The sequence below is a fragment of the Zosterops lateralis genome, assembly GCF_965231275.1.
Source record: "Zosterops lateralis genome assembly, chromosome: 2".
Taxonomy (NCBI): Eukaryota; Metazoa; Chordata; class Aves; order Passeriformes; family Zosteropidae; genus Zosterops; species Zosterops lateralis.
In genome coordinates this window covers 19,528,708-19,552,563 of record NC_139763.1, presented here as the reverse complement: position 1 = coordinate 19,552,563, position 23,856 = coordinate 19,528,708, and the positions used below count along the sequence as shown (strand labels likewise).

Genomic DNA, 23,856 nt, shown 5'->3' with positions numbered 1-23,856 from the left:
GTTTATCTTCAGTAACAGTGTTCTGAAACCATTGTCCTCATGTTTAAGTACTGTCCTCCAAAGTGAATTTTTAAACCCAGCATATTGTCATTTGGGAGCAAAGTATAATCCTCTTATTTATATTTAAAAATCAGAATAACAACTTTAATGTCAAAAACCTAGGCATATCTAAATTTATTCTTTTGTTGGGGTTGGTGATAAATGGAAGATTAAAATGTGTTAAGGTATGACCTTTAAAATAAAATTAATAATTCACCAATACTGTATTTATTGACATACTAATTTATTTTAATAATGCCTAAGACAGTCTCAAGTTAACATAAACTTGACAACATGCTTATAAAACATGAACCTAGGTTTTTTTGAACTTAGATTTATCATTGTAAATCATTGCAGTCAGGTTTTTAAGGATGTCAAAGCATCTAAAGATTCAGGTGGACTTCAGCAGAATCACAGAAAATGTCACAGTAAATAACTCCTGTTACAGGGCTGCTTTTTTTTTTTTTTTTTTTTTTTTTTTTTTTTTTTTTTCCCAGTTTTATAAATAACTAGGCCCTTATGAACACATGTAGCATTTCCGAATGTCTTTACAGAAAGTAAGCTGTCAAGTTCTGGCTCTGTGCTTCAGAAAATGGGTGGGAGAGTTAATACATTGAGGCAATAAAAATAGCTCTGTGAAGTATAATGGAGTGGTGTGTGATAAAATCAGCCTGCTGACCTGTTGCTTGGGGTAAAGCTTGCTAGCAAAGGCAGTGAAACAGCAGCACTTAGTACTCATTCCAAATAGGCTCTGCCATCCTCCTGGACTGTTTCTTGGAGTGTGAAACTCTGCAAGTGGCTGGATGACTGGAAACCTGGAGGCTGGCTACATTGCCAGTAGTGCTTCCCTGTGGCTAAAGCAGCAGAGAGCTCAGTATATGCTCGGTCCCTTTGCATTAATCTTATTACCAGCCAAGACTTTAGGCTAGCAGAATAGGTTTACTTTATCCTGTCAAGGAAAGAATCTATTTCTAAATGAATTTGCAATGCTGGAGGAGGGAGTGCAAAAGGGTAAAAGTTAATGTGTGACTCTCAAACCAAACTTGGAAAGAATTTTCTCAGTTGCTTCTGTCTGCAACTCTGTCTCAAGTAAGGTAGGTTTGTGCAAGACAAAAATGCATGGATTACAAGAATGATCTGTTATTTAATGGCTTTTGTAAAAGAAAAGATTAAGTAATTTAATAATCACAGCTGGGGGAAAAATTAATTTTAAATGCTAATCACTTCTTCCCTGAATTTTGCTGCTTCCTGCTGTAAGGGGCATGACAAGGAAGCTAGGCTCAAGCCATTTTGGGTCTGACCATCAATGTCCATTCTTAATATTGTTTTTCTATCTTCCTTGGATAAAATGGACTCCTGCAACCTCCCATGGGCACCCAAGCCCTCTTATAGCCTGAAAAATGTCTTCTCATCCTTCTTCTGTCAGGGCTTCACCTTTTGCTGTATCATACAGGGCAGCAAGAGAAAAACAGGTCTTTTTTACTCCCTCTTCCCAAATCTTCTTGCATTTTGTATTCATCGTATTTCTTAAAGTGAAGGGGAATGCACAAATTACCATTTTTCTTCGTTTTCTTTCTTGCAACTCAAGAAGATGACACATGATTTTATTGTAAAAATCACATATACTCATTGACTAAGTTTTAAACCTTTAGCTCACTAGTTCCAGAGTATCTGCTGTGCTGAGACTACCTCATGAAAGCCTGACATGATGCTGATGTTGGGGCCAGTTCAATTGAACATGTCCCTTTCATTCCCTGTTGGTATGAGGGGACCCAGTTAATGGACTATGTTGTGAAGTTATTGGGAAACAATATAACAGTAGGTGGAACAATGTGTATTATTTAATATAATAATTATTATAACCCCTTAAATGGATTAAATCCACATGTGTGGCTAGGTGGCTCCAAGCTTTGCAATAGCAGTTTCTGCACTGAAAACACTGAAGTTTATTTCAGAATTGCACTGACTCTAGTGTTTCTGTATGCTCTCACTCACATTTTCTTGTATTGATATTGTGCCTACTTTCATTCATCTCAGCAATGCAATTAATAGCAAGCTCTGAGAACTGCAAATTTAGAGAATGCATAGTATGGAAGAGCTGAACTCCATCTAAATGTGGGTGTAGGTGCACTCCTTGATTGGAACATGCAGTTACAATCTGCAAACACATTCATCTATTTTGCTGTAGGAAAACAGCCGGAAGCACTACAGCCTTGTGTCAGAGAACAGTATTAAACCTGTGTAAGTCCCAAAGTCCCTCTAATTTTCTGACTGCAGGGAAAGTTTCATTTTCTGCTGCAAGGTCTTTAAGGAAGCTGCATGTCAGTGGCTGTAAGTAGGTTAACTCAGCTGGCTGTACCTCTGTCTGTATCATTTTCCTTAGCTATCACTTGCAGAGAGCTGAGAGACATTTTTTGGGATTTTCTAGTAGGTGTCACAGTAAAATGCAGTTGTAGCTTGCCAGGATGTATGCAAGCACATGTAGCCAAACTCCTACCACGACATATAACCAAGGACTGATGAAAATTGGAGGAGGAAAGACTTAGGTTATGTTTTTTTTTGGTTGGTTGTTTTTTTTTTTTTTTTTTTTTTTTTTTTTTTTTTTTTTTTCCTGTGTGTATGTGTCATTTCATTTCTAAGAGCCTGTTATTAAAAGAAGTCTATAAGTCCATTTACCTAGATGTGGAACTAGGGTGGCTTAATATCATAAGATCTTAGAGATTTAGATAGCTGGAGCCATAGTATTTCAGGAGCTTTGTATGCAGTAAGATTTCACACTTATATTTTCTTTTCTGATTGTAAAAGTAATGTCTGCCTTCAGAATGTTTTTCAGGTCATAAATCAAATTAAAGAAAAAACATGTATTTTGTGTTATGGGTTTTTGTTTCCAGATTTAATGTTTGAAAATCATTGGGTTAAGAAACACTGATGGGGAAAGAACAGGATATAGACCAAAACCCAGCAAAGAATAGAATCAGCAAATTTTGCTTTTTCTGTCTTTTGCTTAGTGATTAATGGGATAGGCATATAGAGTTAAAGTATGTAGCTCCAGGCAAACTTAGTTTTTGTTGTAATACCTATTTTTTCTTATTTTTTATGCTGAAATTTTTTGAGTGGGAAATTGGAGGAGCTGGCCTTGTGAGGTCCTTCACAACTGGAATTGTCCTGTGATTCTGTGACATGTTGGTAGCCTGCTGTTGGAGTATGAACACTCCTGCCTCAGAGCTCAGCAAGAGCTTTTGCTGTTCATTGTGTAACAGGAAAATGGCAGATGGAGGGGTGGTTTGGGGCAGCTAGTCCTAGAAACATCATTCAAGGTAAACTCTAAGCCTTGCTGCTAATCTTAAAGGCAAGCAAAAGGAAATGGTGCAGTCACATGGTTTCACAGTGTACTGTCAACTAAATAATAGGTTAAAAATAATGCTAAGTTGACAGAGCTGCTTCTTGTTGTGGTTTTCTGGGATAGAGGGGGCTCTTGTCAAAGATTTGAGTTTGCTTTTTTTCTGGTTTTCTTTTTTTAATTTGCAAACAAGAAATTTCTTCCCTTGTTTCCTGTCCTCCTTTTGCAACTTTCATAGCTTCTTGTGTGGAAATCAGTCTTTTCCTTGGAATTTCAGGAAGACGTGTATGTTAACCAGTAGAGAATGTAGGAAAAAAGATTTTGAAAATGAGTCCTGAGCATATGTCTAGATAATTGTCGTGGCAATCTGGCTCTGTCACTTATGGATGGATGTTTTGCCCACCTTGTTCTAAGCTCCCCTGTGGTTTGGCCTGGGATATGGCGAAGGGACAAATGCTCCAAGATCATTTGTCTGCAGTTTTGTATTGCATCTGCACAGCTCCTGTTCAGATCTTCAATAAGTTACATTAGTTAGTTTTCAAGCTGCCTCATATTCTATTGATGGATATAGTTAAATAGTGCACTTGGCCCTTAAGTATGTAAGTTCTAAAAAAATTTGAAACATGTGACTGGTTCCACTTTGTTGGCTCACACTTCATGAAGTCACTAAGGCTAAGGAAAAAGCCCACCCAACCCCTAAATTATTGTTTCTTATTTGTTAAGATTTTACATATGCCTTGGTTTGTGACATAATTCTGCAACAGAACATGCCAAGTGTTGGTAATTTCCTAAGAATGAAACTGCTCCAGATTTTCATATGTTTATGTTTAGAGTGCTTTAAATAACCACCTGTCTGGTTGCAGGCTTCTTACCACTGGTGAAAAATGTCTGACTATTACATAAAATGTACTTAACTTACATTATTTCTCAGTATGTTGCCATATAAACCATAATTTTCTCTATGGAAAAATACAAAGAAACTCAAAGAAAAGAAGAAAAAAAGTCCAGCCTTGTAGCATGATAGCAGTAGAAACACAGGCTTTTCTGCATATGTTTTGAGAATGTAAACAGATTGCTCTACACACATTTCATCTGGTCCTTTTCTGAAGGTCTTTGTAACTTTTGCTTGGGAGTGAAGTAGAGAAAAGTACATAATGTTGTTATCCTTTTAATAGCGGGATGGCTATTTTATCATATATTCCCAGTTTTGAGAATTTTGGTTTAAAGGCAAGTGGAGCTTTTTGGGTATTTTTAATCTAGAAAGTAGAACAAAATACCTTGAATTACAATCATGTTCTTATATATAGTATTTGAAGTAGATTTAAACCTAGCAGACTGATTATTTTTGTAATTAAGATTTTAGAATGGGAAATGCTGCTTATGGAAAGCAAACTCAGCCAGGGGTCAGTGGCTGCATCTCATTTCAAGGTCATCAAATGCGTTTTGTAAGGAGATGACCGTTTTGCTCTTGGAACTTCTTCTGCAATCACTGAGCAATAATACTTCTTATTGCTGGATTTCTATGAAGGGAAATATATTTAAAATATATTTTTTTTCACCTCCAAAATTACCTTTACCTCTTTTACCTCCAAGAGGATAGTATTGATTTCATTTCATTTGCAAAATATGTTTAAGATAGGCTACTTTTATTTAATTTATTGACCATTTCATTTATTTCCCAAGAAATTAAAAGGGGGGAATTAATTCATAGTAGAAACCTGAAGAATTATGAGGGTGAAGAAATACGAGGTTGTTTTCTCTTTTCTCTGCAGTATTCTTCTCTTAATTAAGGTCCAGCCAGATCTTTTATTCTGCTTTTTTGCTGATGGAGATCATCTTGAGATGTAGAAAGGGCTCCTACCAAAACCAAGCAGTAGGAAGTTAGGCTTTAATCCAGCTTTAGGAAAGAAATTTTGTTTCCTTTTTGGCAATTCACTTCATCCTTCTAATGCAAGATCCCTCTCCTACAGACTAAAATGTCACCTTCCTGCAAGAGTATGCCATGAAGAGCTTCCAGGTGACCACAGGCCTGAAATGTGGGTGACATCTTTACTGAAATAGAAATAATATACCAAGAAGTGCTTAAAATTTTCCTGAGCTGCTTTTTCTAGTGTATGATTGTCCGTTTGGCTCACAGCAGGAAGGTTGTGTTCATATAAAGGTATTGAAAAAGGTTCAAAATTTACTATGCATAAAAATGAGATTCTCTTTTACTTTTCAAAATGCAGTGTGCATAATTAAATTTTAATAGCTATATACACTTCAAATTTTTACAGCATAAAACGGACAGTTGTGTCAGAGGTGGGAAGAAATTATATGCTGTACTGTTACTTTTATTTAACACATGATGCCGCTTTACAGCATTGTGTTTCCAGTGCTCTACTCTCTGCTACCATAAACTTTCATTATTAATAACAATGCAGTCAATGAGCTGGACTGCATTTCTATCAGAGGCTTTATGGGACATTTTTTTCATAAGGCAGAAATGACAAAATTCCTGAACTTCTACCTCAAATGTAGCAGTAAGTCATGGCTGCACATTTCAGCAAAACTGGTAAGAGGACAAATATTCATTGAGAGCAGAAATGACAATACTTTAAAACAAGAAAAAAACCCATAAAAATCATATGTGGGATAAAATTCAGCATTTGATAATACTTGTGGTTTTGTCAGGGATCGCATTTTTTGAAAAATTAATTTGGTGCCTGGTATAGGGGTATGCTGCATATCATATGGTATAATTTTCCAGCATTTGCTAGGTTGAGAGAGGAAGAAAAAAAATCAGTAGATTTAGTAATAAATATCAATACTCCGTTTACTAAATGAGAAAGAGGCAAATGTAGTTCGTATACTTTCATTAGTTTGTTTTGGTGAACTTTTTTTTTTGCTTCTGAAATACTGAGTAGACCTGAAAAAGCCTAAGGTCAAAATCCCCATTAAAATAGAGAAATCATCTCTCACACATCAGCTTTTAGGGACTTTCACTTTCTAGTGCACATCAGCATGAAGCTAAAGCATCCTATGGAGCAGAATGTCAAAGAGCCTTTCACAGGCATCCAAGTCCCAACCATTACTTGCTGCTTTGAGTAATATCTGGCTTTAGCAATACAAAATTCTGGAGGTGAAAGCAATTCCTTCAGGACTTGGATCTCTAATGGAGTCAGTGTGCTTTAAATGAAAAGTCCTGGCAGTCTAAAAGAAAATATGATGGAGATTTGTTTTCTATGAAATGGGGACACATCTTTAATAATAATAGATGTAAAACATAGAGTGAGAAGAGGCAGGCAAAGGAAAAATGTGACCCGTATCAGATATTTAAAAAATCCAATGAAACAAATGAACCAAAAAAACCATCCCAGAACAGAACAAACAACAGACATGAAAGTGCATTAACTGAACAGCAATGACTGTAGAGAATCAGAACACATGCACATTTTTTCCTAAAAGGAAAAACTCAGCTTACATGGAATAGGGCAGTGCAAGAAATGGCTACGTCTGTGACAAAGAGTTTATAAATTTTGTGGAATCAGAGACAAGAAAGGAAGGATTCTGGAGCAGGCAAGGTACCTCAAGGAATGACAAGACCTTTACCTTGTCCCTTTTCCAGGGTTGTTAGTGCCTGGAACAGACCAGCATTGCCTCACAAGGTTTGTTTCTTATCTTGTCCCAGTGTCCTGCCTGTACCTTTGATACTTATGGGTCCATCGAGGACAACAGTGGCTCTTTGAGGAGCCACCACTCAATTCTGAGGAGGTTCTGTCTAAATGAAGGCAAAAAACATGTTCCATAGGTACTTTTTCACTGTGCTGTTTGGTTACTTGTGTCTTTGCACACATCAATTAGAGAAGAGACAAGAAAGCAAAAATGAAATTTTTGGAAGATACCTGGTGAAAAATGTTCTACAGATGGACCTTTAGAACAAAGCTTGTTTGGAGGTAACATCATGTTGTTGTAGTTCCAGACTACAAGAGAAACCATTCCTTGCATAGTGAAGCGTGTAATGGGTACAGTGCACATTTTGAAAAGCCCGTGGTTTTCTTCTTCATCATTCTGTCCTGCTTGTGATACAGACAGGAGGCTGGAATTGATGCTGAAGTGTTTGGAGCCCATGAGTGGCTCACAAAGTCCATGAACAGGCTTTTCTGGCTGTGTGGAGCTGCCCTCTTTTTTCCCTCATGAAGTGATGGTCACCTGCTGCTGTATCTCCTGCTTGCGTGGCAGGACAGCTGGCATGGAGTGTTCCCCATGGCAGCCATGGAATCCCTGGTAAAAGGGATCTCTTACCTTTCAGATCAGCAACACAGCATGGACCCTTGTTGGCTCACGAGTGGCAGCAGGAGCAGTGACTTCTGGAGGAGGAATTCATGATTCATTAGAGTGTCTTCTGTTCTCAATCCAGGCATAGGCTGCCATTTGGAAAAAATCTGTTTAGGCACTGAGAAGATGGAAGCTAATGAAATCTATGACAAAAACAGTCTGACAGGGCTTTCTAGAAATGTAGCTCCTCTACAATTGTGAATTGCCACGGAGGAGCTCAGTATGAATTTTTGATTTGTTCTTGAGCTTTTCTCTGGTCCCTCAAAGGATTTAAAGGTCGAGTGAAGCCTTTAGCATCACTGTCTGTTTGGAGTAAGAATGAGTGGCACTATGTGAAATTGTGAATAATTCAGGGCATCTGTGGTGGAACGTGGGGATAGGAGAAAAAAGTTAGGAATTTTTTTCCTTCAGCCAGATTTTGGGGAGTAGTTAATGCCTAAGAAAGAAAAACTTTGAGCTGGAGAAAATTTCTGAATGACCAGTGCAAAGCAGCCTGGTTTTATTCATAGACCTTACTGGGAAAATAGAAAAAACTAACACAGGGTACAAGAAAGGTGAATGCCTTTATTTTCTGAATAGTATTTGCATTTTCCTGATAATGCATGATGCAGGGAGAAAATTTCAGACAAGCCTGAAGAATACAGTAATTGCATTTGACCTATTCTGCCTTTGACCAGAGCATGGCTGTGTTGCAAAATTATTGAGAATTACAGGTGTCAAAGGACAAAAATATATTTCTACCATTTTGTTCTTATGATTAAGAAAAACAGTCTTGGACAATGATTCTACCTTTAGTGATTGGTTAATTACAAGCTTGAAAGTCTAAACTCATTTGTGGGATGAAACTCATCAAATCTCTTTTAAGTGACACAAACAAGTTAAAAATAACACTCATTTAGATGAGGATTAAAACCCTTTTGCTTTCTTACCTATCAAAGGATTTGAAAGCATGTGAGCTATGGAAGATGAAGGATATCTGAAGTCTTTAGGGTTCCCTTCTGTACTTATATGATTTAGTAATAAGAGATCGAGTATGAATTGAGTTTTTTACTACAACAGAGGGTGTCTGGGGCAGCTAATTTTCTTCTTCCATGTTTCTGGTAGGACTGTTTCTCTGGGGGTTTATAGGACTCATCTCTACAAAGACAAGAAGTCTTTCAGTGTCCTTGATCTTGTATCCAGAAACTATTGTCCATCATGTCTGTGTGCCCCTCAGGAGAGTTTCAATAGCAGGATATGATGATTGATTTTGATAGTATCTTTACAGATTCTTTAAAACTTTCATTTCTCATTTTTTCAAGTTAAAGTGGTAGGATGGAGGTAAAGCTATTGCAGTAGTCTTCTGGGACAGGAGAGGATGAGAACTGGATTGAGAAAGAAGAATTTCATTCCCAGGGCAATGGAAGATTAAATATCATAGAGAGACGGTTACTGAACTCCACTTGTGTCACAATAATGTTTCCTATTTGCAGATAGACATGCCCTGCAGATACTTCAAGTGTGGTGTTCTTGCTTTCAAAAACTAATAATACTAAATGTTTTATCTCTGGTATTCCTCTTGGTACCTCCTTGGGATTGTTGTGTCTAGAATTGCCTCTGTGCTGTGGAGCTGTGTGTCCTTCATACACAACTCTGGGAGTGCTGCATGCCTTTTGTTCAGGATGTCTTTCTTTTATGATGGGTGGGAGAGGGACTGACTTATGTCTTGGCATGTGGGAAGCAGAGAACTGGCTTTTGCACCAGTGGAGAGCTGAAATGAAGCCAGGCTGCATGGCAAGACTCGAAATTCAGAAGTTTTTTCTCCATATGGGAATGTAAAGGAAGCCAGCGTATCGACAGCGTTACTCCATTTGCAGTGCTGAATTGCTTCTGTTACATGGCTGGCCTTGTGTGAGTCACTGATGCCCCTGCAGACAGTGCTTTCAGGGAAAAATAATTCCTGTATATGAGGAAATACCATGAGAAACATCAAGATGTTGAACAAAATGATTCCCGGACATTGAATATCCAAATGGTGAACATGGAATTATAATGTAAATCCCCATAATAAATGTTCTGTAACTTCAGCCATCCACAACAGTTGCAGCAGTTCAAGGGATTGCTATAAGAGAAGATTAGAACATAATCCTTCTACTATTTTCATCCAACTGAGGAAATCCAAGGTAGATGCTTAAAAGTTACTGATGCCTAAAGAGAAAGTATACATAGAATATTAATATTTCAAATTATTTATATTTAGGAAAATCATAGGGCTCCATATGGTTCCATATATAGAGATTTGAAACAATTATGAAGATTTTTGTCAGAAACTGTGGATAATTTCAGTTTTTGATAGTCTGTGAGCTAACAATTATTAACTAAGAGCAGCACTGGGAGAAAATAAGGCAGAGATAAAAAAAGCTAGGGTGTTTTTTTGTAGTTGTGTGGAGGGGGAGTTTTCAAGGGGAGCTGCATTGATGGGGACATTTTGGAAGACATGCCCCAACTGTGTACTGGGTGTTGTGCCCCATAAGACATGAAATATCCTAAATACAATTGTGATATTCCATTTAACTGAGTGCTGTCTTGTCTTTGCCTAAGAACTATCTGAGGAATGCAGGTTTTGTTCTATCATTCATTTTTGCTGCCATGTGACCATCTCTAAGGCCATGAAGTAAGTAGAGATGAATCTGAATGAAAAAAAAAATAGCTGCTAATTTTAAGGTAAACCAATTTACTTTCATTGGCACAGGAGCAACTGTGATGTGAAACAGGAGATGCTGGGAGAATGGGAATACTGCTTTTGTGTCAGTGCCAGTTTATGCTGTTTTAAAATTACAGCCTGAGAGCTTAATTTCCACTAGTTCAGGGAAGCACTACATTTATAAGAAAATTTACAGGCTTGGGCTATAGAGGTGGCACAGTTAAAAAGTCTGTCAAGATTTCTATAGCAAAGACTTATTGAGGGGAGTCTCCAATTGCTGGTTAAAAAAACAGGTTTTGGACAATATTACATAGTTATTGTCAGATTCTGTAGATACTGGGGTTTTTTCTAATTGAATTTTTCAGCATGTCTAAACATTTGTTTTTTCCACTTTTGAAAGAGGAGATAGAGTTGCTTTCTGCATTCATCATTAACACTATCTGAACTGCTCTGGACATTAGGCGTTACTAGTATGCTATAAAAATTCAAACTGTTCTAATTTTGATCTTTAAAAAAGTGGATAATACTACAGATTTGCTCCTCTTGTTAAAGCATATCCTGAGTATGTTCTGTGTATCACTTAAAGAGCAAATTACTGATACAGTACAGGAGACTTTACATATGATCTCATGTTTCAGGTAATTCCTCAAAGCACAGGGCAGAAAAAAAGGCTGACTGAAGATGTTTGCTGTGGCAGAGCTTTTGCATTATCAATCAGAATCAATCAAAGCACATTGATTTCTTACAGACCACTTCAGTACTCACCACTTTGGTGATTTAATGAACTGATTGTTTAATGTGAATCATGAGAGATTCACATGATTGTTTAATATGAATCATGAGAGACAATGTGAATAATGAGAGATCAGGTTTTATATTTCTGCTCCAGGAATGTCAAAAGCAAGTTGAGGGGATATTTTAGCTAATCTGCCTTGTTTTCAGACCTCTGCTGGCATGATGCTGGCCTAGCTTTCACAGTGAAGTTTGACACCTAAGAACTGTGCTCCAAAAGGCTCCCCAGCAGCCCCTCTCATTGCCGTGGGCAAGCAGGGAGGGTCATGGACAGCAGGTAGCGAATAACAGCAGTGCCACTGCCACCTCTGCAGCCAGGCTTGCTGAAGTAGAACGTGCATTTTCTTTGTCTTTTTGGCCTTCATAAGTGTGCAAGGCTTCCACAAATCTAGGCAGTCTTGGTGTGCTCCTCCTTTGCCTGTGCAGTAAGAAAATTGCAAATGGTGATCAGTGAGCTGAGAGATTTATCTGAGATCACCAGCATGGAGGAAGGATTTGGACTGGGATCTCTGAGGGCCTGATGATCTTCCTCACCACTAAGGCATCCTCTTGACTTCAATATTACCAAGATGGCCTTGTTCTTCCCCAAAGTGAAATGCCTGACTTGCTTATAATTTCTAGCATTTATCTTCTCTTTGCTCTCTTATGGTCTTCATAGTGATCACTGAACAGAATTCTTGCAGACAAGCAGAATTATATTCAACAAGTGAAGGGAAGTGTAGAAAAAAATGCAGCTCACTTGCTCCTTTTTTCAGACTGTACAGGCAGCTGGGAATCTGCCTCTGAGTGTAAAGACCTTGCCTTATTGTTATCGCATGGGTGTTTATTTACCAAATTGCACAATAACTATAGGAAAAATTATGTCTCTTTTCCTGTGGAGCCACTGTGAATTTGCACACATCTAATGTAGGTGCATCCATTGTCCTAAGTGCTAATTTGTATCCCACTGATTATAAGAAAATCTGGAGGAGTAGATCAGATGTAGACATATTTATAGTTAAGTAGCACAGTTACTACCCATCAAATATGATATGGTTCTGACACCATTGATGTTTTAGAGGCTCAAAGAAAGCTTTCAAGGGAATTAGATTTACCTTAAAATCCACTAATGCTATAACCCATACAAAGATGAGCCCTTAATTTGAATGCAGAGAGTTATGATATTGATCATCACTGTACTATGCTCCTACAAATTATCTGATAGTTTGATGTACTTGAGAATTTAAATGTCACTGTATCCATTTAACAGATGGTGAAACTATAGCACAGGGTTTGTGAAACACATCTAATTAAAATGAAACTGTTAAATGGATGGGTATCCATTTATACAGTCTTGATAAAAAAAAGGTTACATTCTAGTGTATTCAGTTAAGTTGCAGTGGTTAGGATTCCAAATACTCTGAAGTGTTATTTGAAGTCTGTAGATGTAGTTAAGATGACATTCTAACGTTGTAGAATGGCTCCTGTCTAAAAGAAGGGACCCTTTCTTTGTATCTGCAGCATATGGAGAAAGAGGAATGTTTACACTCAGCCTAACAAGAAATTGCATGAGAGTGTTGAAAGTATTTTGGATTTGTTCCTTGTATGACTGTTTTCTAATCAATTCCTTGTATCAGAAATGGACTAATTGTATTTATCTGAGGCAGTATAGCATATCTGACATTTATGTGTTTGATTAGCCTTGAAGAATTGTAACTTGTTTAAGAGTTCTAGCATTTTCAATATTTGACTTAAGCCGTGGCAAATACCAGTGTTTGAATATGCTAACAGAAATGTTTTTCTACTCCTTGAAGACAGAGTACTTAATGTAATTGATAAACCAAATGATACCTAGCATTCCATTGTAATGCTCTACTTTACATGTAAATTATATTTTGAAGCACCATATTTTTTCTCAATTGTGATTAATCCTTGAAATGAAGGGGGAGGGTGAAACAGCTACTTTGTTTTTAATAATATATTCCTCCTTTGGGAAAAATTAACTATGCACAACTTCATTGAATTTAGCAATTTACAATCAGTTGTTGAGTTGTCCATGGAGACCAATTCTGTTCCTTCAGGAGAGTTTGTCAGGTTACATTGTGCTCTGTTTCTCTAAAGAAAAGAAGTTCTTATGTGTCTATCTGTGACAAGAGGTAGTAAATTCCTTACTACGATTTGAACTTAAATAAATCTAGCACATAAAACTAAGCTGTAATATATTTGATGGGTGGAGAAAAGACAGAAATGGGGAAGACAGCTAATTCAAACCGTGCTCTTATTTTTTGTGGTTTTGGTTTTCATTACAAAATTTCAAATTGTGTTCGGTGTTGGGTGCTCATTCCTATTTGCCTGTCTGTCACATGCTCTTAGCTGACCTTTAGCTTTGTTGGTTGCCCTGCTTCTTCTTCCTACTCTTTCCCTTTTTCAGAGTGTACATAGATATTATTGGTTTGATTAATTTTGCTAAAAGACTTGTTTGTTGTCTTCTGAACCACAGGAGAAAGTGGGAATGTGCAGTAATATCTAGCTTAATCTCTGCAAGTGAGGGGAAAAGCATGTGTGCAAAAGTTGGGGATTCTGGTGGGAAACTGTGATGGATCCTTGCTAGCTGATTTTTTTTTTTTTTTTTTTTTTTTTTTTTTTTTTTTTTTTAAGGAGTCAGTAGAAAGTACTTCAGTACTTCACAAAATATTTCAGATTAATGGGGAAACACTGTCACTTGGGAGTGCTGCTGGGTCCTTTTTTAGGAGTGGGAATACCAGCATAGTTCTGGAGCAGTGAGATATAACTGTGGAATATAACAGTGTGTGGGCTCAAAGATGTTGCAGTCTTTTAAAGGTTATTTGGTGGGAGAGCTTAATGGATAAAGATCAAGTGCAACAAGATTTACATATTCAGTCAATTTAGCATGTTATGCAGCAGTGTCATGGCCTTCCTTCATTCCAGCACAAGAAACAAAAAATGATTTCCTAACAGGGAGGTTGGTGCTCCTTCTCATGCCAGGTGTTGCACGAGAAGTGTGTGATCTGCAGTGATGTCATCGATGGTTTTGTTTGATGGATTTCTTTTTCCCTAAAACTGTGCTGAGAGCTGGCATTTGAACAGGAATGGTGATGAATGAAAATTCTTCCTGTTCCTTTTATTAAAAACCACTGAAAATTAGCACTGTCCCACTGTGTATGTGAGACTGATGGAGAATGACAAATTCACCAACCAAAAGTTTGAACTCAGACTGTTGGAAATGACAGTGTATCTTTCTACTGACTGAAGGCATATCATAAATGTAAATAGATCTGCTAACCTCTGTTCCCTTGCCTGGGTTTTGATTCTCTATTTCACAACTATGAAAGTACTTGTGTGCTAAGTGAACCGTATGAAGTACAAGAGAGAAATAACTTTTTTTCCCCCTGTCTTTTCCCCTCTACATTTTCCAAAATTGCAGCCACAGGAATAAGTCTTCAGGCTGGCCTCACCCTTCAGGGACCTGGAGCTTGAACCAGGGGACACCTTATGGATGGGAGATGACGGCAAACAGAGATGGAAGAGATTACTTCATCAGGTAAGTGGGCAGCGTGAGCTGTGCAGTGTAGGGCACAGCACTGCAGCCCTGCTCTCAGCTGTATCGCCTTGGAGTCCTAATTCCTGCTTCAGCCCTACGTGGTTATTGTTCACTGGTTTGATTTATGTCACACGGATAGCTCAGACTGTGCTCTCTGCACTTTGCTTTGGTACTTCATTTGGTCAAGAGAGTGTTGATAATATAAGGACCTGTAATTCTTTAAGAATTACAAGTAAGGTCATTAACAAAAGATAAATAAGAAATAAAAATGCCATGTTTAAAGAATGAGGCAGAGGGTCAGTTCTGACTGAGACTTCCAACTCTCCTCTGTCTCTGCCATGTTGGTGCCTTAGGATTTAGCTGTTGTATTTTTCAGATCTGTACTGCTTTAGTGTATAACTCTAAAACTCCACAGCCTGTCAGCTACTGTTCTCCCATTTTATTCAGACAAAACAATTTCTCTCTAGGCCTGAAACTCAAAGACACCTTATTGTCTCAGGCCCCGAGAGATGTAAGCAACACTGAAATAAGCAAACTAGGGGTAAATTACTTCATTACCTGAGACTGTAATTGGAGGAATAACCCCTGGTATGTAAATGGACCAAAATTTTAACAGTGTGAAAAACTCGTGACTGTTGTCCATCTTGGGTGAAGCCCCTCAGAGGCTTTTACTGCCCAAGGTGTACCTGTTGAAGGCCTTTAATAAAAAACACTTTTATTATCTTAATTTTGTCCAGCCTCTGTTTTAGGTAGCCACTCCAAGGCGTCAGTGTGAGTTTTGGTTTGTCTAATATGTTATTATACTGGTAATAAGGAAGTGTATGTTTGGATCCTGTATAGTAAACATACTCATTCATAGCTTTCCCATAGTTTTTATCTCTGGTCTAAAAAGTAAATCTCAATGTGTATGATATAATTGTAAACATAATTGGCTTTTCTTTTCCCATTGTAAACTGTGTATAGTTATTTTTTTAAATCTCTGAGATACCTTGGGTAAAATACATTTTGCTGTTCTAGCAAATGTACTCTTAGATGGCTTTGGAACTTCTTCACTAAAAAGGGGTAATGGTAGTGGGTTAACAGAACCGTTGGCTGATTTGCATTTGTTGCTTTAGCTTACATTTCATTTTTAAGGTTAGCATTTTGATTCTGTTCTTGGGATGTTTTGGGTTTTTAAAATTATTTAATTTTTGTCTTTACCAACCTTTTTAGAAGCTTGCAGGTAACTTGAAAACGTAATGGATGAGAATCTGAATTCTTTTAACACAGAATAGAAGGACCAAACATATTTTTAAATTATTTTAAAAGTATTTAATTCTCTCAAGATCCTTCAACTGCAAAAAAAGAATTGTAAAGCACATGACTGAAGATCCCTGTTACTGTGCTTTGCTTTCCTAGCCCTTTTACTAATGAGGTCTGCCTTGGCTTCCTAGGGAGGCATTTGCTTTTGAAGCCAAACCAAGATTTGTAGCAGCCTGGTGACCTGAAGGCTTTCAAGATTTAGAGCAATTTCAGACTTGTCCAAATTGGAACAAATTTTCTAGGTTAATGAGGGCTCAGAAGCTGACTTTGAAATGTTGTTTTCTTGCTTCAACAAGTATTTGTCATGCTTTGGATGTCTGAAAGATGGACAATGTGAAGCTGAATGCCAGGCACAATATAACTGTATTAGCATAGGTTTTCTGCCTGGGTTAATTGGACTTGTCAAGAAGTATAGGTGAGCCTCCAAAGTGCTGTGCAGATGTGAGACTGTTGTTTCTGTTACTTGAGTTAGTGAAGATACCTGCACTTTCTGAAGACTGTTGGTATGCTGTGTTCTGTGTGAATGAAATTCATTTGAAGGATTAATATCCTGATTCTGAGGACAGGCACTACATTTGGTTGCTCCTCTTTTCTCACTGGTCACATAATGGGATGCTGCACTTGTTGTGTAGCAGCCAACAGCTGTGGCTTACAAAGTGCAGTGCCTTAGTACTCATTAATTTTGGAATTTGGGAATGCTTGCTAATCATCTGTAGCTAATGATTATTTTGTTTTCTGGGTTGTTTTTGGTGATTTTTTTCTTTTCTTCTTTTTTTTTTTTTTTTTTTTTTTCTTTTTTGAATGGCTTTTAGTACCTAAAGGGGCACATCCCTCTCTTAAATTGAGAAAACTGCATCTAGGGAAAAAAAACACCCAACACAGCAGTGAGTGCTAAATGATGCCTTAAGTAATATTAGGCCTGTGGTTGTTTTGGTTTTGGGATGGTTGTTTTGTTGTTTTTTTTTTTCATGCTCTTACAAGGTGCTTGTTTTTCATTCTCTTTTGGGCTCTGGTCTTTCTTCCATTTTTCTCTGCATGTGGATAGCAGACTACATGAGGGAAAATAGTCTGCTCTGAGAGGTAAAGTGCATGAGGCCTCTGTAGAAACTGATGTGTAGAAGCCTTTGATGTTTTATGCCAGATTTTACAACCCACCAGAATCTCTGAGCAGTTTCATGTGCAAGTTGAATACTGCTATGTACCTACACATTGTGGGGTTCATAGTACATATTCCTATAGCAAATATTCAAATAGTATCAAATGTTTTAAAGCAACAGCATTGGCTGTAGCATGTGCAAAGATGTGCTTCTAGAGTGGTAATGCATCTTACATGAAATGACACTCCCCAGGAATGTATTAAAAGCCAATACTTTTGGAAACAGAATGAAATCAGGAAACCATTTGGAACCACAGACTGCTGCACTGAGTCCACCAGTACTAGGGAATGTCAGCCCAGGTGGCTACTACAATGACTGGGTAGTTCCATTACATATGTCTTGGTTTTAGAAGAATAAAGACCAAATAGAACCAGTGACTTGCCAGCAATTCCTCTGTGGAGGTGTACATAGTATCTGCCCTAAAGTGACTGTTATTTGGCAAAGAAGCTCTCTCTGGCTTTCAAAAGAACTGTTTCTGCAAATACTACACAAGACTATATAAATAAAACAGAATTTAATTTTCTTTCCTTCGTTTTCACCTGGAATGATATAGTGAGATGATTGTTGACAGTTATGCCAATAAAGACAGGAGAGAGATCAGTGAGATAGCATTTTTTATTGTCTCTAAGGCTTTTTATAGCCATGCAAATTAACAAATTGCATCGCACTGAAGGAGAAAAAGCAATTCAGATACTTTGCTTGGTTTTGATTAAAGATGCATAAACCAGGTATTGTCACAATGAAATGTATGCATGAGTTCTGTACAAGGAAGTCACATAATTCATAGTGACATTAACTGTTTTTTAATTAAATAATTTACTTTGTACCATATGTACATATCCATTCAACTGCAAACAGACATATTGTAGTTTTGAAATTGTGGGAAGAATAGAGAATCCAGCAGAATCTTCTGGTGAAATGAAATGTAATTATATAGTGGTGGTGCAAATGCTTTAAGATATGAATGGGAAGAGATGTTTATTCTTTCTGCTGAAGCAAATTTGATTTCTTTCAAGTCTCTGAAAGCCCTTATGACGTGAGCTAATCAGGGGTAGCTTCGATCGCCAGGCAATGCTTTTATAAAAGTGTGAGAAGAATCTCTTATCAAAATATTTTCAGATGTTGCTATCAATTCATTATCTCTTCTGTACAGATGGCACAACCAGGGTCATTTTGCAAACCTCTCAAATATTTTTCCTTAAGTTTAGGCCATGGTAAATTAACGTTTCAGAGCTTCACCCATTCCCTTTTAACTTGCTCCTTTTACTTGAAATAGCATTATGAGATAAGTAATACATTTCAGTATGGGAGAATGGCAAGCATCTAGTATTCTCCCAGCATGCTTCTGTACTCCACAGGCTGTATTAAGCTGGACTTTTAATATGAAATAATTTGAATATGGTATATTTAACCACTTTAAAGTCCTAAATTTTATTTATATCTATTATATATGCTGTGTCTTATATGATTATGAGAAATTTTGTAATGTTAATTTCAATAAAAGCATGACAGTTATTACACAAAAATAGTTTTGTGTAAATATAGTATTCCAGAGAGATAGTATGTGGAGCAGAAGGTTTTGGCTGTTTTTGTGTACAAAAGGTTTAGCCTCATGGCAATTTTAGGCCCTTATTTTTGCTGTGATCTTACTGATTTTTGGACCTGTACATTTTTGTCCTTTGCCTTGTGGAAATCTTGCTGCTTGTCAGATCTGGAGGGAAGTTGATTGAGGGAAATAAACAGGCAAAAGCTAATAAAAAGTCAATCTTATGGAGAAAGCAATAAATTTTATGTCAGTTTTGCTCTAAGCCAGTCCTTGCATGGTCTGATTAAGTTGCAGAATAGTTTAGCATGGAAGAATCCTCTGAAGGTCAGCCTGTCCAGCCTCCTGCTCAGACCATGGCTAATCCAGGTGATGAGCAGCATTGCTGCCACACTAAAATATCTGACTGGTTTGAGAATAGGGTTGCAACAAGTTGTATTGTCTTACGCTGCCCTGCAACTGCACTTCAAGGTGCAAGTCGAAACACATTCGCTACCTTCAAAAGTCATAACTTTTTGATTCCTATTGCTGTTTAATTCCTGAGGAATGAGATACTTTGGTATTTTCATTGATCTGGTTTCTATCATTCGAATAAAGACCAGAGAATGTGAAATAAAATTAGCTGAAAGGAAGTGTAGCCCTTCTTGTGTGAACTTAAAGTAACACTGGTTCCACTAAATTGTAGTTAGTTTTTATATGCTCAAAATAGCAGGGTCTGTTAGGTCAGCTTATTGCCATATCCTTCTATGCAAGAGGTGCTATTGGTTGTATATACTTAATTTTGCTTTTTTATTTTTATATTTACTTATTCTTACTATTGCCTGGCAGAGGATGGAGTCTGTCTGTGTTTCCACTTTGGTTTGTTCCCTGTTTGACTCCAAGGATCCTGACTGTCTGTACTTTGTGCATATTACCTTGCTTCTGTGCTCCAGTCTGGACCAAACTAAGCAAACAGTTGGGATCTCAGGCAAGAAATTAAAGGAAGCACACCCAGAGATCAAAGCCTGCAGCATTATTAATGTTTAGCTTGAAGCCACAGGTTGGTCTCCAGAGTGCACAGCAGAACTGGGAGAGTAATATTTGTCAAAAGTCTTTCTGAATTTTATTTCTGTTAACATGATGTGATTGCTAGAGCAGTTGAAATGACTAAGTGACCCACCTAGCGGGAAACTCTGAGGATGTAAGCTACTTGGACTTCAGCAAAGTCTTTGGTATTGTCTCCCATGGCATTCTCCTGGAAAAGCTGGCAGCCCACATCTTGGACAGGTGCTTTCTTGACTGGATTAAAAACTGGCTGGATGGCTGAGCCCAGAGAAGAGTAGTAAATGGTATCTCACCCAGTTGGAGGCCAGTCACTAGTGGGGTTCCTCGGAGCTCAGTACTGGAGCCAGTCCTGTTTAATATCTTTATTGAAGATTGGGATGAGGGGATAAAGGGCATCCTCACTAAGTTCATGGATGACACTAAGTGAGATGGGAGTGTTGATCTGCTGGAAGGTTGGAGCACTCTGCGGAGGGATCTGGACAGGTTGGATCAATGGGGTGAGGCTAGTGGTATGAGGTTCTCTTGACGAAAACACTCAGTGCATGCAGGTAGCTCGGTGTGCAGCTGCAGTGTGAGCTGCAGGTTGAGCTCTGTGGGGTGGGAGCTGGCACTACAGGCAAGAGGCCATGAACTGCAAACCTCTGCATAACAAAGGGCACGGGGACCTGTGGCCCAGTCAGGTGACTGGACACTCAGAAACACAGCAGGAGCCAAGGATCCCAGACTTCCCTGTGCTTAGACTGTAAGGGTATAAAACCCGAGGTTTCCTTTTTTTTAGAGTCCCTCCTCAGAGGCACAGAGGAATCCAGCTCAAGCTATTATTTTGTTATTGCACCATGATTAAATTATTCTAAGCATTGAGACCTGTGAGACTCTGCTATGGGAAACTTGGGGTCAAGCTGGTCTGTCTATGAGTGTGGGGTGTGTAGCTGTGAAGGAGCCTTGGTCCCAGCTTAGATGGTGTGAATGTGACACAATGATTCCTGGATGATCAGACAGGGACAGTTGAACAAGTCCAAGTTGCTGGTTCCTGCACTTCAGTCACAACATTCCCTGCAGCACTACAGGCTTAGGGAGAATGATTGGAAAGCAGGCCAGTGGAAAAGGACCTGAGGTTGTTGGTTGACAGTAGGCTGAACATGAGCTGGTGTATGCCCAGGTGGCCAAGAAGGCCAACAGCATCCTGGATAGCACCAACAATAGTGTGACAAGGGAAGTAATTGTGCCCCTGTGCTGGCCACTGGTGAGGCCACACCTCGATTCCTGTGTTCAGTTCTGGGGTCCTTACTTCAATAAAGAGATTGAGCTGCTGGAGCATGTGCAGAGGTGAAGGATCTCTCTAGAGTTGAGTCATTGGAAAAGCTGCTGAGGGAGCTGGGGTGTTTAGCCTGGAGAAAAGGAGACTGCAGGAAGACATTACTGTCCTTCTCAACTACCTGAGAAAAAATTATAGCAAGGTGAGGGTTGGCTTCTTCTCCCAAGCAACTAGTAGCGGAAAAAGAGGACAGCCTCACTCTGCACTAGAGGAAGTTCAGGAAGAATTTCTTCCTGGAAAGGGTTGTTAAACATTGGAACACACTGCCCAGGTGGAGTCACCATTCCTGGAGATGTTCAAGAAATGACTCTACATGGTACTTAGTGCTATGGTCTAGCTGACAAGGTGGTAGTCGGTCAAAGGTTGGACTTGGAGGTTTCTTCCAACCTAGATGATTCTGTGCCATATCATATTTTGATATCCAGAGTGTCTTGTTGTTTAGTAGTGCTTTTGTATTTAGTATCAAAAAATTATTCTAGACTTCTTCCAGGTGTATCTGGCAAGTTTAATTCGTTTCTCTAAGGTATTTTATCCTGTGTATATCACCTCCATGATTTTTGCCTTGTGAAATCATTACATCTAGGTTGTCCTTGTTTGGCTTAGGAGCTGTACCATTCCTGAAACATGAAATTCTTAAATGTCAGCTTTTGCCCTGTACAGAAAATAGAGGTAACCTGTTCCTGTTCTTTGATAACTAGTATAGCTCACAACATCCTAAATTCTCGAAGCACATGTGGTACAATATTTCTTTGCAATGAAACAATGTTATGATATTCTTCCATGCTCAAATACTTACCCCAATTTTCTTTAGTAGTCTTCATCTTATTCTTTTAGTACCTGCTGTGCTTAGAAGAGCAACTCAGTTGTGTTTTCTGAAAGTTCACCTCTGTGCTGGTTGCATGCATCCTGTCTGGCCCGCGTGCCCCTGCTTGTATTCCCAGTTCTCATAGCTGGCCAGCAACATGCAATGATACAACACAATAATTGATGATATTAATGGCCTATCAATCAAGCATCCTGCTTATTAAGGACCACTAATTTATACCAGATGCAAAACTGAGGCTCACAGCCTGCTAAGCAGTTTACTTCAAAATAAATAAGCACAGAAGATGATCAGACCATTCAGCAATTTTTAAAAAATTATTATTTTCTTTTGTTATGTCTGGACTACCCCAGCCTTCTTGTACATGTGTTCTGTAGGTCTTTGCTCTGTTGCAAGGTTCTGAAAACCATCAACAAATATAAGTAAAATATAGTGAAAGCCTTGATTGTTGTTACTGTGTTGTTTATCTTCCCAGGTTTTGAAAAGACTGTTGTTATTTTGCCTGAAAACTACCTTAGTACATAAGGCCATTATGAAAGTTTGAAGTCACAGGAGCCACCTTCTGCCCTGTAGGTATGATATTGTATAGCACTTTACTGTGCACATTGCATTCTTTCATCTCTAAGTACAGAAACAATGTCACAGGGGATTTATGTGATATTCACAAAAATATGAGCAGCACAGCTGCTGGTGCTTTGCTCATGAGGGCACTCATCACTTGTGCAGGGCAACTTTCCTTCAGGTGAGGGCTGTGAGTGAAGGCAGCCCGAGAGCTGGTTCAGTGCCTCAAGCCAAAGGCTGGCTGCCATGCACCTCTTCAGGCATTTCTTCTCCCAGGTGAGATGCCAAGGGGAAAAGAGGCAATGGAATCACACTCTCTGGCCCACTTATTCCCGAGTCCCTAAAAGGGACATCCAATGAGATTGAATGGCAGGCAGTTTAACAGTGATAAAAATAGTGCAACCTATATAATTAGCAAATAGCACTCTCAGCTACAGGTTACAGTAAAGCCTAAAATGCTTCATAGTATTCAAATGTACATTTGCAAAGTACATTTGTATTAGGACTTTCACTATTAAATTACATAGGATTAAAAAAATTAGAGCAGATATAAAATCTTGTGTTTCAGACAAGCGGGTGAGTCAGCTGCTGACTGCCTAGGGCTAGGACGAAACTTCCTGTATTAATCAGGTTATTCTATAATTACAAGGTTTCTTGCACCTTGCTCTGAAGCGGGTACTGAGTGCTGTCAGGGAAAGAATACTGGACCAGGCGGACAACAGGTCTGATTGGTATGGCAATTCTTGATTTTTTTCTATCTCTTCTGTGTTGTTTTTTAAATTCCCTTGTGACTAATATGGATGGTTGATATGAATAGTGTGCTATTAGAGAAAGAGTGCTACTCTGCTTCTTTCAGACTGCGTACAAATTTGCTTTCTGTTGTTACGGGTTTGACCTACTCAAGGACAGGATCATATGGTGGAAGGGTGAGTGGGTCTAGAAGAGATGAGCAGCAGCAGGGATACACAAGTGCAGATGACTGTTTTAAGCAAACCTGAATGATTAGAAAGGAGCACAAGGAAAATTATATAGCAACCTGTTTATGTCAGTGGTTTGCCTAGAGACTAGTCGGGTATGGTGAAAAAGAAAGTATTGCTAAATCAGCTCAACCTCCTGAAAAGAGAGGAGGATTTAACAATTGTCCTTCCTTCACAAAGAGATGTTGCTCTAGCCATAAATATGGCAGTCATAAATATGACAGACAAAGTGATGTTAATACTGGCTGGGATAAATAATTGGTATAATGGAGGGTATGATAGCAAGGAGATCATGGTTTGTGTGGTTGTTTGATTTTAACTAGAGCATGGAAAAATGGAGAGTTGTATTGTTAGGCAGCTGTGCCTAACCTGGTTAGCGTGCTGTAACTCAGGAGCTAGTCATAGCAGTGTGGCTCCCTCCC

General features: G+C 38.5%; 1 protein-coding gene across 4 annotated transcripts in view; it reads left to right on the top strand.

Annotated features, from left to right (window-relative positions):
• Positions 1-23,856, top strand: part of FRMPD4 (FERM and PDZ domain containing 4) — a 345,066-nt gene that overhangs the window by 220,371 nt on the left and 100,839 nt on the right. For all 4 annotated transcript variants that reach the window (XM_083854925.1, XM_083854924.1, XM_083854923.1 and 1 more), the window contains exon 2: positions 14,596-14,712. In XM_083854925.1, the coding sequence (XP_083711051.1) occupies positions 14,675-14,712 (38 nt within the window). In that variant the 5' untranslated portion in view covers positions 14,596-14,674. The remainder of the gene's footprint in view (positions 1-14,595; positions 14,713-23,856) is intronic.